We start from the raw sequence: 17,318 nt of genomic DNA, 5'->3' as shown, positions 1-17,318 counted from the left end.
CTGGCAGCTAATTAATCTCTCACAAGCCTACTCTTGCCGCTTGTCTGCCTGGAATACCCCACACCTTAAGCCAGTGACTCGTGAGCAGCTTTCTTTCCCCCTCAAACAGTTATTTCTTCTCTTAAGCTATGTGGAGACCCATCTTTTCCTTTTCATTTAGGAAACTATGTGAGCTATATCATTGAGGAATTGCTCCCTCTCTCCCACCACTATATATGAATATACTCCCAAATAATTGAATTGGGTTTTAATGACAACAGACAAAGCCTGAATATAAATTGTGAATGTGCACAGTATTTTACCAGTGGTGCATATAATATGTAAGGACACACATTACTAGATTATACAAATTCTGTGTATGTGTGTTGGTTAGATCTTCATTGTGATGAAACAGATATATTTATAATACTGTTGCACTTGCCTTAAAAATACTATCAAATTTTGCAAATAGGAGGCTTCTTTAGTTTAACGGCAAATTCTGTACAAAAACTTTTAAGGTAAGAGCATAATTCTTTATAGGTTGAAATGCTTCAATTAAAAAAATAATAAAAATTCTATTCACATTTATTCTATTTAATAAATATAGCCTTTTTAAAAGTTATCATTAATGAACTACTTACAAATAGTAATACTTAATTTTGTCACAGGGGAAACTCTATTTCAATAATAGCTCATGGGAAATTAGAAATATTAACCATACTTTAATATTTTGTTAATGCTGTTCATAGACATTTTTTGAAAGTAATTACATGTATTGCTTTTATTTCCTTTCACTTGTTTTTCTGTTAAATCTTTTGTGGATTTTTTTCTATTTCCTTATGTTTCCTTTCCTTTTTATTTCCTTTTTAATTAAACAAAAAGACCTTACAGCAGCTATGTAATTCAGGCCTTTAGAAAGCAGAAGTTATATATGTTAATGGAATAGCTCTTCCAAATATTAAAGATTCTCTGTCCATCTGTGAAGATGCATGTACTAGAACCATGCATGTATGAGAGACACACTTGAGAAGAGAATAGGATCACCATAAATATTCAACTATTCACAGAAATATATATGGATCACATTTTCCACCTCTTCATGTCTAGTAATTTTTTTTTTTTTATTTTATGCTGGATGTTGTTAATGGCAAATTGTAGGGATTCTGTGTTAGGTGGTCTTTCTATAAAAGGTAATGAGTTCTATTTTAGCGATCAGTTTAATTATGTATAGGCAAATCATTCTTGCCCTTCTAAACTTGGTTTTATTCTTTGGTATGACACGTCTACTTTGGTTTTGAACTTAATTCATGAACCTGACACTTCCTTCTATGGTGGGGCCTTTCTGGAGTCCCAACTGAAAGTCTGAGGTGCTCAGTGAGTTTTCTCCACTTTGGTTGACATAAAAGTCCAGTGTCTTCAAGTGGTGCCTGGTCTCTGGCATCACTGTTCAGATTTCAACCACAGAGCAGAAAATCTCTGCTGGGCCTTATGGAATCCTACTCTGTAGAAATGTCATCTGGATCTTGGCCAACAATCCACAGTGAATCCCAACAAACTACTGCCATTCCCAGTCCAGCTCCCGTTCCTGAGGCACTTCAGCAGCCCAGACTATTCTCACTGCCACTTGGCTCAACGAGACTTCAATTCTACCGGGTTCCACTACAGTAGTTGATAGCGGGGAAGTGCTTCCAAGCAGAAAGACAAGGAAGTCGTGGAGCTCATGTTGACTTTTTCCTTCGCTCAAGGATTACCATCCTGTGCTGTGTTTAGTTCGATGCCAGAAAACAATTGCCTTATATAATTTGTATAACTTTATAGCTGTTTATTGTGGGAAGAGAAGTACGTACTAGTTACTCTGTCATAGTTAAAGCACAAATCCTACCAAGATATTTTTATTGTTAGATAAAAGAGATAAAGGAGACTGTCATAGGTGGGGCAGGTTGAGGGTGGTAAGGGAGGCAGGAGCTTTTGGAGTTAATATAGAGCCTGTGGCTCAAAGGGTTTTGCAACAAGCTACAGCTATACTTTGAAATACACAAATGGAGGAGAGATGAACTTCAGAGACCAAGTCAGCAACATACATCGTGAGAAGTCTTTGTGGAAGACAACAAATATGATTATAAATTAGAGATAACTTGAGTCTAGTTTGACTCCTTCTGCCATTAACCTTTAGCAAGTAGCTGCCCCCATGCAAAGATGTCAGAATAAAAAGAAACCAACCCAGGACTTATGAAGAATTGCGAAAATTGAAGAATACATGAATATAAACCAAATTGCACTGAAGAACACACAGTGCATAAGGAATTACCTAAGTAAAGTCATCAATAATTCAGACAAAAAGAATTGATATTTTCAAAGAAAGTAGAGAAATGCTATATTTTAAATTGATTTTATATAATAAAATAAAACATCAAAAGAGTTAAAGCATCCCATCATGATTTTATAAGACAATAGATGCGGATGAAAAGCAGACTTAGAAAGATCAGGGAATAAGTAAAATAAAAAACACACATAACAGCTGTCGATTGCTCCCGCCACACACACACAAATAAAATAAACACAATTGAGAATTGTTAAGAACAGGTGTGAAAAATGAAAAAATATATAAGGATGCAAGGGTTATAGAGAAAATGTTAAATGTAGAAGCAAAAGAGAGGAAATAAAACATAGCTGGTGTTCCTAAAGAAAAATAAATAGAATAAACGAAAGAGAAAAGAATATAGAAATAGTGGAAGAAACTTTCTTAGAATAACAAAAGTCTAAGAATAACAGATGGAAACAGCTATCAAATCATGCCATGCTGAAATTTCTGAACTTCAGTGTTTGCGAAAAAACTATAGGGGCTATTGAGCATAAAAAGCAAATCATCCACAAAGGAAGTCGGATGGGGAAGGGAGGAGAGATTAGGGTGGCCTCAGCCTTTGCCCGTGGTACAAGACAGTGAAGCATTTCTCTGCAAACATTTGAGGAGAAGAACTAATGACCCAATATATTATAACCAGTCAAAATTGCTCTTGAAGTACTGAATAATCAAAAAAATGTATAAAAGTATGGGTGCAGAGGATTAATGTAAATAGGTATTGAATGAACACTAAGAAGACAAGGGGTCCACTAAGCATCTGTGGGATTTGTGGTTACTGATCAAATATGTGTTATGATTTTTGACATTGTGAGATTAACAATATGATTTCAAAAAATTGGGAGGTGAGTAAAAGGAAAGTGGGAGGAATTCATTTATAATTAAATGTATTCATTTCCTTATTTAATTATACTTTCTATAAATGAAAATATGGTTAAAAATAACATCTAATTTTAATATTTTTCTTAATGTTAAGATGCCTTTTAGAGAATGATTTCTCATAATAATAAAATATTTACTTGACTTTCAGCAATATTTTTAATTCTACTTGTTTTGTTTTATGGTTAAATCTTATATAATTTAACTTGATAATTTACTATATATTATAATTCTCATTTTTCTGTAAAATCTCTCCATAGAACTATATCTGGAACAATTACTCTGATAGTTAAAGATGATTATTTCAATATAGTGGGCTTTGGAACATAAATCTTTAAAGAAATTTTTTATACTTATGTTTTGAGAATCATTAGAAAATAGCAGGCAAAATTTCTACATAAACCAGTAATTCTTTAAAAATAAAATATAACAATTTATCCTGTAAGTGTCATTACCCATCTCAAAAACAGTTAAATGTCATAAGTAAAATCCAAGCATACTTATAAATACCCAAGTGTATGTTTTTAAAGGGCCAGATATTAAATATTTTAGGCTTGTGAACCATATGGTCTCTCTTATAACTGTACAATTCTGCTATTGGGTGGGGAAGCAGAAATAGACATGTGTGAACAAATTGACGTGTTCTAATAAAACATTATTTGCAGAAATAAGCAACCAGCCCATGGGCCATGGTTTGCTGACCCCTGATATATATTGACATATCACCAATTTTAATGATCAAAATATTATCAGCCTGTCACAGAAATATTGAGATAAAGAAATTAATACAAAGTGGCTCTAATCAATGAATGTATTGCTTTTATTTCCTTATTCCTGATATTAATTCCTACAGTACTTAACTTTAATACAGACAGGCTCAGTTAAGAGGAGTGTCGCTGAGTAACTTACACACATATTCACGTACACGTGAATCTTAATATCTCTTGACTTCTCAAAAATGACAAAGTTTAAGTAAGGAGGAACAAACTTGACTCCAAACAGTTCTCAGATGCTGTGCTCAGTCTGACTTCTCCCCTTCCGTTTTACATTTACAGCCTTGGTCATAGAATCTCAGAATGCGGGAGCTGGATTGACACCCAGTGCATCAAATTAAATAATTTCATTCTCACGTGAAGGAGACCTACTGCCACTGAGATTAAATAACTTGTCTACGGTTCCCCCTGCTAGTTCCCGTCGAAGTTAGAGCTGGAACCCAGTCTCCTAGCTCCTATTTCAGTGTTTTTCCCACTACACCATATTATCGCATATGGCACGGCTCAAGCCAGAGAGGAACCAGTTGGTGAGAGCTTGACTAACTAGTTAGCATATTAGAAATGTACTTGTATTGACTCCTCTGTTCTCAGCATTATTAGTTATCCTGCTTCTACTCTTTCTCTATTTTAAAAAAAAGGTTTATAAATAAAGTTAGTTAAAAGCAAGCAAACAGTACAAATGAGGAATTGTCCTGCTCTCTGTTGGGCCCCAATCTCGAAGTTTCTGATTCAGTGGGTTTAGGATGAGGCCAGAGATTTTGCATTTCTGACGTGTTCTCAAGTGATGCTGATGCTGCTAGTCTGGGTAAAACACTTTGAGAACCGTTGGTTTCTATTCTCATCCCTAAAGGCAAATTATAATCACCAGAAGAGACATTAATTCCCACTAATGCGCAGGCTCCATCCCAGGCCAATTGAAATAGAATGTCTGGGCCTTGAAGCTAGGTGCTAAAAGTATCTCACGTGATTCTAATATACACCCAATGCTGAAAAAAAGAAGAGAGTCAGAATGACAAAGAAGTTTATCTGGTCTTAACACACTACTGAAATGTTTCCTTTTGTCAGCATACTCCTTTATTAGATGGGGACGATTTTCACGTAGTCATTTCATGATAAGGAATAAATGAGATAGTATCAAGATGGCTTTACCAAGTGACTTTATAAATTGAACGTAATTAATTTAAGTTTAGTCAATTTTATGGTACTAATTCTATAAAGTGCTTAGAATATAAGTTGGTTGTAGAATTTTCCTTTTAAAATGTCCTTGTACATTTTTGCCATTTATAAGACTATTTTATGCCTCAGATGCTTAAGTTATCTTTATTAGCATTGTATAGACAGCATAAGAAACATGTAGGTGCTAACTCCTAAAACTCTCAATTTCTCTCTATACAGTGAAAGATGCAGGTGCACATTGTATGGACACACAGATTCCGTGAACAGCATTGAGTTTTTTCCTTGCTCCAACACTCTTCTCACGGGTTCTGCAGATAAGACCCTGTCTGTATGGGATGCAAGAACGGTAAGCAAATCAACCCTTTTTCCAGGTGTCACTCTTCAGGTACTGGGTGCAATGTATAAAGTAATTGCGCTACGGCATGTAGGGAAACAGAATGGTAGTAAGTTCCTATTTACAAGATCCTGTCTATGTACTCTACTCTACCTGCCTTCTAAATGTAAGAACTATAAAAATAATGCAATTACTTTGTTAAACATTAATTCGACAATTATTTATTGAGATAGAAACTCTGCTGGTGTAGGGAATATGAAAGGGAAACACATAGTACCTCTCCGTAAGGACCTTGTAGTTTGGTAAGGAAGGAGAAACAAGAGAGTATTTCAACGCCATGAAGTATGTGTTAAAATGGAAAAATGTACAAGGTACGGGGCAAAAGCAAGAAGAAGAACCCTCAGCCGCCTGGAAGAGTGTGGAAGGCTTCCAAGAGGAGGCTGTGCTTGAGCTGAGATTTGGAGGGTAAGTAGGATATACAGGTAGTCTTGAGAAGGATGAATTCTAGGAAAGGGCAGTGCATGTACAAAGCCATAGAAGTGGGAGGCTACAATGGCATATTCTCGGAGTAATAATATATATGAATAGAGCTTGAGGCAGAAGGAAGACGTGACAGGCAAGAGTCTACAGAGAGACAAGGACAAGATCATGAAATATCTGATTGAAGTTTTATACTGTTTCAGAGGGAATCTATTAAAGAGTGTAAGGAAACAGGGTAACATAATCGGATTTGCCTTTTAGAAAGATTAACTTGACAGTAGAGTAAGGGAGTCAGTCTCACTGAGGAGGCTAGTACAACAGGCTATGAGCAGGTGAGAATTTGAATTAGGAGATTGTCCATGAGAATAACAAGGAGAGAATGGGTTAAAGGTGGGAGGTTTAACCATCAGAATCCGAAGAGTGACTGGAGGTGGGGATTATGGGAGGAGCAGAGGTTTAAGGTGCCTGACCGTCTCAGTCTGTCTAGGACTGAGGGTTTTCGTGGGTCATGGGATTTTCAGTGCTACAACTAGACAGCCCTGGATTGCTGTGGCTTCAGGAGTGAATTAGATGGGAAGAAATGAAGACAGAAGATGGGGACTACATTTTCAAATAGTTTGGCTACGAAGATGAAGAGACGAAAAGGATGTAGCGCTAGGATCAAGTCAAGGGTCCTCCGTGGTTCAGAAAGAAAACAACAGGTTTATTTGTTTAGAGGTAAGAGCAAGGCGAGAGGAAAGGATTGAAGATGCAGGAAAAAGAACAGAGAACACAGAGGCTTATTGAGCACAAATTTTAGTAACTTGAGAAATGCCAAGATATGCTAAACTTTCATATATGCAAATGTATATATGCTATATACTAGATATAACTATTCTTTCTTAGCGACATTTGATGAAGATAATGAAGAAAACAAGGACTCTAGGAGACTATACAAAAAAGAAGAAATATGCATAGTTTCTGGCTCCTGGGTCAGTAAAGAAATGCAGCTTGTAATTTCTTCCCCTTATCTTCCCATATACAACACATGATAGACATCAATAAATGACTATGGTGATGAACAGACAAATGGTGTGAACTTGGACCTAAGTTCAGTATCAGAGGCCATACTTAATCCTCAGAGGCAAATTTGTTTAGGATGAATAGAGGACAAGAAGTCCTCAGGTTCACACAGTATAGAAAAAAGCTAACAGTAGAGCCACAAATGTCTTAGACACCAACTTCACATGTTGCAGAGATTCAGACTTCTGAGGAAGCAGAAGTCACAGGGCATTGTGGGAAAAGTGTATCAGACATGACTTAAGAATGAAATCAGAATTATTTGTTCTTGGGTACAAAGGTCCCACAACCTCCCCTTGTTTTAAAATAGCTTAGACCCTGATGCAGCAGAGTTCACTCCTGCTAATGGAGCATCAATGGAAAAGCAAGATTTTCAACGCATTTAGCCTAAATACTTAGATGTGAAGTGCATATAAAAGCAATTGGTAAAGAAAAACCCATAAAGAAAATATTAATTTAGCAGTGACCTAAATTTTATGTTCATTTTCTCTTCAGTTTCTTTCCCTTCTCTCTCAAAGTGCTGTAACTGAATGTTCTCAAAAAGTTGTGTCTCTTGTTTACTTTCTGTCATGTGAAAAACTGAAGCACTAATGCTCAGAGGTAAAACTCTTCTTAACAGAAGTTGCCTCTCATATATCTGCCTTAAATGCAGAGAGTGGTTTATTGACAGTGACCTTCCCACCTGATGTTGCAAGCTTTTTGTGTGCTGTTCTTATTCCCCATAGCATCTCTGAGAGCAAGAGAGACGAGGGATTCAGCACAGCACAGCGCCATTAGCATACAATAGCATAGCACATGGATTAAATGTATGCTCATAGAAAGGTTGTGAATCCCAGGATATTTCTTTAATGAATACAATTATGTATTTTTAATTATAATTTTTTAATTTATAACAACAAATTAAAATTTATATTATTAATTTTATTATAGTAATTTTTTATTACTATATATGCTAGCTTTATATTCATTAATACTAGAAAAAGGACTCAAATACTTTGGTATAAAAGAAATGTTATTAACAAGTAATGGTAAATGCGTCAATGATTAGAAATAAAGTTCATTTAATGACTTTATTTTCTGAAAATATTTTCAAGCCAGATGGTGAAAAATATATATTTAAGTTGGTATCTATGTAATATATAATTAGCATGTAAAATAAAGGGAAATTCACTTTCTTTAGGTTATTAATAATTAGACAATGCAAGTTAACTAAAATATTGATATAAAATTCTACAAATAATATATGACAACAACTCTAGAGTTAAACAGAATCATTTTGCTTAAGTTGCATTAGGCAGTTCTGATGATATTGTTTCAGATCTACCTCATTTATTTAAAACACAAAACATGGGCCGGCCCCGTGGCTTGGCGGTTAAGTGCGCGCACTGTGCTGCCGGCGGCCCGGGTTCGGATCCCGGGTGTGCACTGACGCACTGCTCCTCTGGCCATGCTGGGGCCGCGTCCCACATACGGCAACTAGAAGGATGTGCAGCTATGACAGACAACTATCTGCTGGGGCTTTGGGGGAAAAATAAATAAATAAAAAATCTTTAAAAAAAAAAAACACAAAACAAAAAACCTTGAAATAATCAGATTTTTAAAAATTCATACCATATACATAGTTTTAAAAGGGTACGTGTTATATGTTGTTTATTTAATATGGAATGACTAGCTCTTTTATATCTCAATCATTCATGAAGGAGTTAAAAATTAATTTATTTTTGTAGTTGGATATTGTGAGATATAGAAAAGGGTAACCAGGGTTGCTATAGTTTTTCTATGTAATAGTAAAAAACTGCACAACAAATTAATATGGATGATGTTACTTGACTTGTAACATCGACTGTATGTGTAGTATGCTGGTAGTCTTCTTCTTTATAACTTTTAAATTATGTTAATTCCTTGATAAATGATAAAATGTCAGGTTACACTGAAAGTCTGAATGTCAAAGGAGATAAATGACTTCTTTCTCTTCTTAGTAAAGTGAAAAGAGTACATTTTGTCACCTCAATGTGATCAATTAGTATTGAGACATCCTCTAAAATATTTTTTGCTTAGATGTGAAAGTGACCAGTGGATTATATTCCTATAAATTAGTTTTAAACCTCTTTCCCCCATTCCTAAACAGATACTAGTCTTAAATCACTAACCTGATCTCACAGCTTATTGTCAAAGATAATGAATGTGGAGACCTCTAAGTCAGTCTCTGAGTCAGCTGGACAGATCAGCTCTGAATCCTGTGGGAGGTGAGGAGAGGGATATAAATCTTTATAATTACCAAATGGAGGCTATTAAATAGCTTGCCATTTAGCAACTCATGAAATCACTCTGTCTACATGCAGAGTATTTTTCCTCAAAGTTACAAAACAGTAAAATTATTTTATTGAAATTGAAAAATTGAAAAATAAGATTGTAATATTGCCAGAAAATGATGTATAATATAGTACATTTAATGAAAACTTATAATGCCTTCTCAAAAAGTGACATGAAAAAATCTTGATACACATCAGTGATTTGGAAGCCTATTTAAAATAAATGCAATAAGAATATGAGTCACTTGCAAGTCCAATGAAAATATTAAGGCTTTTGAATTTTTTTTAAAAAAAGAATGTGCTCACTGTACGGTAAAACATGGACTAGAATGAGTAATACATCTGTGAGTTGTTCGGAGCTGAGGGGGGCAATGGTCAGAGTAGCTAACATTTGTCTCTTGCAATGAATCAGACACAGAGAGTTCATGGCCTGGACTGCCTTTGGTGGCCGTGCCCTGCTCCCTAGACTAACTGCAGGCTCTCGTCCAGCATACAGAGTTGTCCTGACTTAGCTTCAGCCAAAAGATCCAGTAAGTGATCACTGTGAGTTTCTATACAGTGAAGAAACTAAGAACTCACCAAAAAAGTTAAACTCTTGGGTCTTGTCTGGTACCTAACTTGTTGTCGATTCACATTTCAACCTGTACCCTGCATAGGCCTGTTGGCTTCCCCAGATGGGATCTGGTGAACTCTCAGAAGAGCTGGACATTATTCAGAAGCCAGAATGTGGAAACAAAGGCAGAGCTTGTACCTTCTTTCTGTAGGTTTTGTTCCTCTGCCACATTCAATTTAGTAAAATGTATTGAAGATGTTTGTACCAGGCGACATCCTGGCTGGGTTCTGGATTGTTGATTGTGACAGAGTCCCTGCCCTCAATGAACACAGTCTATTAGGGATCAGACACAAAGATAAATTATCTTAAAATAATATGGTAAATGCTATGTACTCACTATAACTATAGCTTTGGCTTTTTGTGTTGAAGCTCACTATTCCAAGAGGGGATTTTATGATGAACAATTATTGAATATCTATGTATTATATATATATATATACATATTTAGAATACCTATCTATAACACCTATGTAATACTTACTATAATTACTATGATTATGTACATTAGGATTTAAAAAGCCAAAGGCTTAGAAGAGTAAAATAAGTTGCCGAAGATCAGCCAGCTGGTCGGTGGTGGAGTCAGGAGGCAGGCCGACTCTCCAGTCTCAACTTCATATTGTTATTTTATGGCCTCTAATTTTTGTTGGTACTCACTGAAAAGATAGAATAGTGTTCAAATGACATTTCAGTGAGAAAAGATGATTCAATATGCTTATATTTTCAAAAATATTCCTTTAACACTGTATTTCAGTGATTCACAGGTCGGATCTATGCTTGAATTTAGTAACTATCAGAGCTGGAAATGATCCCTCGCAAAGATACAAAACTCTAAAGGGAAAAAGCGCATCATGGTCTGTAGCTATCAATTTGCATACTGGATTTTCAAATTCATCCACTAATTATGCAAAGACATTTTTGTTAAAATTTTGCTAGGCATTTCTCTCATCCTGAGGTAGGTCAGTTGGTCTTGTAAACTAATCAGAAGTTTTCAAATATTTTAAAACAAAGTAGAACAGTCTGTTTCTACATTTTTTAAAGACTTGAATTGCAGAGCTTTTAAAGGCGATTGCCTTTACATAGATTTGGTAGAGGAAATACTTTCAACAACTATTATCAAATATTCCATAGAGCAAGTTTCTCTTGAAAATTTTTTTTGTTGTTATTCATTGTTAAAATGTCACCTTTACTTTAATGAGATGATTAACTGTGTTATTATTTTCAAAAATGTCTGCTTATAGTACATGGTTGACAGATGTCTGTCATCACAGAATAGGTCAACAAATTAGGAATACTTGTGTTTTGGGGAAAAAAGCATAACTCATCTTTAAGGTCAACTTTAAAAAATGTTTTGCTAAAATGTAACACCGAAATTCTGTTGGGGTATGAAACATTTTCTTGGTTCCTCTCTAATTCATTGCATAAGACTGTGAAGATTCTAATCATCATAGGACTACTTTGCATTAAATTATCCAACTTAAAAATATCCAAAGTGCTTCAAACCTCAATAATACATTGCAATACACTAGGAAAGCCTTGCTTTATCTTTCCCCAGATATTGTAATGCAACTGGCTTTGGAAGCTTCGATTCAAAGACCTTTATATTGCACAAATCCTATGCAAAGCTTACTGCTCTCTCACTAAATAAATGTCAGCTACCATCAGTTATCAAACACACTCTACCCTAACCCTGTGAAATTAGCCAATATATACAATGATCTTTCTTTTGAAAAAGTTTTGCATTTGCTATTTCTTCTAGCTAATGTGCCTTTTCCACCCTTCCAATGGAGAGTTTGCTTCCATTCTTAAAGACCTACTTCACCTCCCCTAAAAAGCTTTCCATGTTTGTGCCTCTGGATTAGGTGTCCCAAGAAAATTTTATGCCACATAGAAGTTTGCCAGTTTTTTTGGTAAAGTTCTTAAAATGTTGAACTTGACAAGTGAGACTTTTTTTTTCACAAAAAGACAAATCTTACCAATTTACTGACTTTTTGTTTAATAACTAATGGCTTCAGTAATGTGGTACAAGCAGATATAATTGAAGAATAAATGTATTTAGTTTTGTTTCTACAGAGTCCTGGGTTCACATTCTGTATTATCTTGTATTTGTATCAGACAGTATAGCACAGCAATAGCATGCAGCTATTATGCCTGGATTCAAACCCAAATTCTGCTGCTTACTAGCAATGTGGCCTTGGCCATAATTGCCTAAAATCTTTGTGCCTCAATTTCCTCATTTGTAAAATATAGATAGCAGTAGTTCCTATCACATAAGGGTAAAAACTGGGGGTTAAATTGTTAATCATATGAAGTGCTTAGAAGATTGACTGATACAAGAACTGAATATATTTTAGATATCCTTATAGTAGCTGTTGTATGATATACTTGTTTTCCTACTAATATTTCTCTGTCATGAAACTCTGATCTTTCTTCTCTACTTTCACAGTGATTGACATAACAGATTCTCAATAGATGTTGAAGGAAGGAAGGAATGAAGGGAGGGAGAGACCATAAGTCAGATATTTTGCCATTTATGTAGAAAAACATTTTATCTGAAAAGTCCACTGTTTTGTAAAAATTAAAAATAAGCATTTTCATACATATTAAAATGGTCATATAGTAAATAAACCAATTTAATGTGTTATAAGGTTTCAAAAGATTGTTAACTCATAAAATATTGCATTTCTTTATATATCTCATATACGCCACATAAAATCTTTGCATATATATCACAAGTACCATCATTCTTTTCCTCTTATCCTTTGCAGTTAATGTAAGTAGCATTACACTGACCAGCAATAGGAGGACTAGATTTTTGTTTTTGGGTATTAGGCTTTGAAAAAAATGTCATAATTCAATAATGGAAACTGATTATTAATCACTGTGTATTTCTAACTGAAACGTACAGATAGATTAGTTTTATGAGATTATCCCAATTCTGTAAGAGTTAGAAATAATTCCTTCATGCTTAATGCAATTTATTTAAATTTAATCCAATAAAGATGTAAAGTCATGATATAAGAGAGCATAAGAATAAGCAAAATCACTAACCGATTGTTTAGGACAACTTAAATATTCTTGATAAGACTTCACTCTTTTCATGGTTAAGACACCCCTTTCCACTGCCTTTTGAAGGCATTGAATTGTATGGATTGGATTGAATTCTAGGATTGGAGGGAACAATCCAAAAGAAAAATACCAGCTTTTAACAACTCATTCTTTGAGTAAAAATAACATGGGCTAAATCTTCTCCAAAAATTTTCCCCATATGCTTGCCCAAATATTATTTTATTGCTGAAATGGGTTACTTGTGTCAATGTGAGAGTATTTGTATTATTAGGAGAGAAGTGATCATCTAGGAGAGTATGAAATTTATATACCTCAGATGTAGACAATTCAGTTCCTGTTATGTTCTTTAATAACAGCTGTAATAAAAATAGCTAGTATTTATTCTGTCAGGCACTTTAGACACATGATTATATTTAATTATCACAAACAACATTGCAAGTTAGAGAATATTTTCGTCATATTATAGATAAAGAAACTGAGGACCAGAGATGTTAAATAACTTTTTTAAAGGTTTACAACTATAAGTGGTGGTCTTGAGATTGCAACCCTGTTCCTTCTGGCATCAAAGCCCATGTCCCTGTACTGCTATATCCTACCTCTATTTTAACATGATATTCAATGAAATCTGATCATCAAAAGGTATTTGTAAGCATCTCTCTGTGACACTGGGTTTGATACTATTCCAGATGAAGTGAAAACCCTCTAAGTCTAATTCAAATTCATCACTTTACCCCCTTCATCATAATACATGTTCTTAGAGAAGAGTTAAGATTAATGTATGGCAAAACATAATTATTTAGTTTCATATCCTTGTAAGAATCATATAATACATTCCAAAGTTAAACAGAGATGTTTTTTCATTTCTTCTTTTGAATAATATAAATGACCATTTCTTACTTTTATTCAGATTGCCTGTGAAATTATATAGATAGATGATTGGTGGGAAGTTAAAACCAAAGGAGAGGCATGGATATCACCTTTTTAAATGTAATAGAACCTAAGTGTCTCTTGGCAAAAATAAATTTTGGGGCCTATTTGAATGAAATAAGATATAGGATTATCATGTACAAATATCGAGGGTACTTTAAACATAGAATGTGTTTGACCAAAAGGAAGCCCTGGTGCATTACCTCCAGCTCTTTCTTCCTTGAATATAGGGTAGAGAAAACATAGACTTTGAAGTCAAAAAGAATGGAGGCTGAATCAAGGTTCTGTCAACACCTTTAAAGTTCAGCATTCTCTTTTTAAGTGGAAATAATAATTGAATCACAGTGTTAGCACTGGGAGTATGTATTTGGAAGTCAAAAAGGCACAGTTACTTTTACCTTTGTTGGTAACTGAGAATGCAAGTGGTAAGTCTTCTCATGATTTGTAGTTTTGTCTCTTTGGTTGATGGGTTAAATGATGCTTAATGAAATTTTTTTTTTTTTTAATTTTATTTATTTATTTTTTCCCCCAAAGCCCCAGTAGATAGTTGTATGTCATAGTTGCATATCCTTCTAGTTGCTGTATGTGGGATGCGGCCTCAGCATGGCCGGAGAAGTGGTGCGTTGGTGCGCGCCCGGGATCCGAACCCGGGCCGCCAGCAGCGGAGCACGCGCACCTAACCTAAGCCACGGGGCCGGCCCTGCTTAACGAAATTTAACAACTCCATTGCAGATTGCTTCCCCCAGTATTTTGTCTGTTGCTGTCACTTTCAAGAACTCAGTGACTGTAATTCATGGCATCCATTTGTAATTCCACTGTCCATATAGTGTTTATTTGACCTACCTTGCTTGTACTCCTCTAATTTCAGTTCAACATATAGAAATTACTTAGGAATAATCTTATCTCTTGTTATTTATTCTTTTATACATTCAACCCATTAAAGCTTCAATGGTGATGGCTTGGCTGTACTTCAAGATAGTCTTAACTTTGAATTCATTGTAGCATTACATGTTAATTATAATTTTTAGGTAACATTGATGAAACTAGAAATTAAATGCAGCATTTTTGGCAAGTGTTTCTGGCATCCTGCTGTGGTTGTGATCAGTGTAAGGTAAAACTACACCTCTTGTTATGTTATGTAGATCTGCAGCACCAGAAAATGATTAACAATTAATCAAAGTGTGTTTCCAATGGATAATCATGAATACTCCATATACTCATTTTTTGACCATTAATTATACTCAAGCTTTTCATTCAATAAAGAAAATACTGCCTTGTGTACACTCCCTTCCTCAGTATATAACATTACCTGGATTCTTAGCACACTGAAGTAAAATCAGACACGTCATTTTGTGACAATTATTTCTTCTATATTTAAAGGCAAAAAAATCTCAAATTTAGTCATACAACAAAATGAAATTATAAGCTTCTGTAAAAGATATAGTGAAATGGCCATTCGTTGTTTATTTGACTACCCAGCATCTAAGAAATATTCTCATTTGATGGGAAAATCAACAATGTAGGAAACTTGGTGGGAAGCAGGGCTGAAAAGTTCTAGGGTTTGTTTTTGGTTGTTCTGTTTTGTTTGTTTGTTTTTCTGGTGTCCGGAAACTTAGCAGACGAGCATTTCCATCTAGAACTTTGAATTTGAGGGGAGCAATGCAAAGACAGAGGATCAAATGGGAAACTGTATTGTTGGGAGTCCACATTTACCAAAGGCAGCGGCCTCACCAGACTGTTCCTATCAGGAATTTGACAATGGTCATTGTTACTTAATTTCCTTTGGTTCTTGGACTTTTTCCGAACCTTGTAAAATTTTTCTCTCCCTTTTTTTTTTGAGGGGGTAATGGTTATCAGTGTAAGTTTTTGTCACATACATTCATGAACACTGAAGGATACACACATCAAAATTCAAATAGTACCAAATGGTTAAAGATGGTCTATCAGATGCTGAGCAAATGCAATAAGAAAGCGTAAATCAACAATAAAAAGGAATCCATAAACCACAGTGTTTATAAAGACTTATGAACCAAAGAAAATCTGTTAATACTAAACTATGTGTATGTATGTATTTTCATCCTAAAACACTCATGGGTCAAAGAGTAACAAATTCTTAAAACAACAATGAGGAGTTCCTAATAAAATTTATGAGCTACGACCATGAATGTACTTAGGAGAAAAGTCATAGTCTTAAATGCTTTCATTACTGCCCAAGAAAGCCTAAAAATAGCTACTTCACAATACAATGAATTAACTAAAATAGGAGCAAATAGAAAATAATAAAGATTAAAGCTTAATTTAATGGGGGAGGAGAAAGCAGAATCTATTCATGCAAAACCTGTTTCTTTGGAAAAGCCAATTACAAACCGTACTTAGACCTGCTTTGCCTTTACCTCAGTATTATTTATCATCTTTTTATAATTTATACTATTTCAATAACGTACAAGCTATATATGTGTGTGTGCAGAGAGAGAAAGAGATGAAAAGATAATTATTTGCAATAATCTATGTAGAAAATTGTAAAGAACCAAGTACCAACTCAGAGTTTTAGAACTAATTGTCATAAAGGTAGCCCAGTAAAATTAAATGAAAAAAAATCAGTAGCTTTCCTCTCTGCTGGCAAAGCAAAAGTTAAAAATGCAAATCAACAGCATCAACAAAAAAAACATACTATGTAAACAAATATTTTGTATAACATATAAGAATAAAGCCATAAGAATAACAACGAGAGACGTAAATAAATATTGACACACATGTAAGGGCATGCCAAATTCTTTGATTATTAGAGACAAACATACCACCTAAGTTCTTAATAAAGTAACCTACAGGTTTACGAAATTCCAAGGAAGATCCTGATATTGTTTTTGCTTTGGGTGTTTTTGATATCGACATTGTGATTCTAACCTTTCTATCTGAAAGAACAATTGATAAAACTGAAAAAAAAAAAAAAGATCAATAGGGAAAACAAGCTTACTAGGTATTAAACTATAATTTAAAGTTACTATAAAATGAAACATTATAAAACAGAAGAAAGATGGATAACTCAATCAATGAAATAGACTATAGAGCCATGAAACAGATCCTAACTATGCAGTGTACAACATGAACTCTTGATTTCAAAGGGAAGTTTTGTATTGCGAGGCCTCATTTGCAGCTCTGATAGTTGCTAAATCCAAACGTAGATGCCACTTGTGAATCACTAAAATACAGTGTTAAACCAATATTTTTGAAAATATAAGCATATTGAATCATCTTTTCTCACTGAAATGTCATTTGAACACTATTCTAATTTTTCAGTGAGAACCAACAAAAACGAGAGGTCATAAAATGACAATACAGAATTGAGGTCGGAGGGTCAGCC

The 17,318-nt window shown here is 34.6% G+C and overlaps 1 protein-coding gene across 7 annotated transcripts in view; it reads left to right on the top strand.

Moving 5' to 3' along the window:
- The window catches only part of LOC106800079 (sperm-associated antigen 16 protein-like), a 780,587-nt gene that overhangs the window by 413,296 nt on the left and 349,973 nt on the right, over window positions 1-17,318 (top strand). For all 7 annotated transcript variants that reach the window (XM_087424871.1, XM_087424872.1, XM_087424874.1 and 4 more), the window contains exon 4: window positions 5,386-5,512. In XM_087424871.1, the coding sequence (XP_087280997.1) occupies window positions 5,386-5,512 (127 nt within the window). The remainder of the gene's footprint in view (window positions 1-5,385; window positions 5,513-17,318) is intronic.

Source organism: Ceratotherium simum, chromosome 37 (genome assembly GCF_057802395.1).
Source record: "Ceratotherium simum simum isolate JZ-2026a chromosome 37, ASM5780239v1, whole genome shotgun sequence".
Taxonomy (NCBI): Eukaryota; Metazoa; Chordata; class Mammalia; order Perissodactyla; family Rhinocerotidae; genus Ceratotherium; species Ceratotherium simum.
The sequence above is the reverse complement of the archived record's forward strand: the minus strand, read 5'-3'. Positions and strand labels throughout refer to the sequence as shown.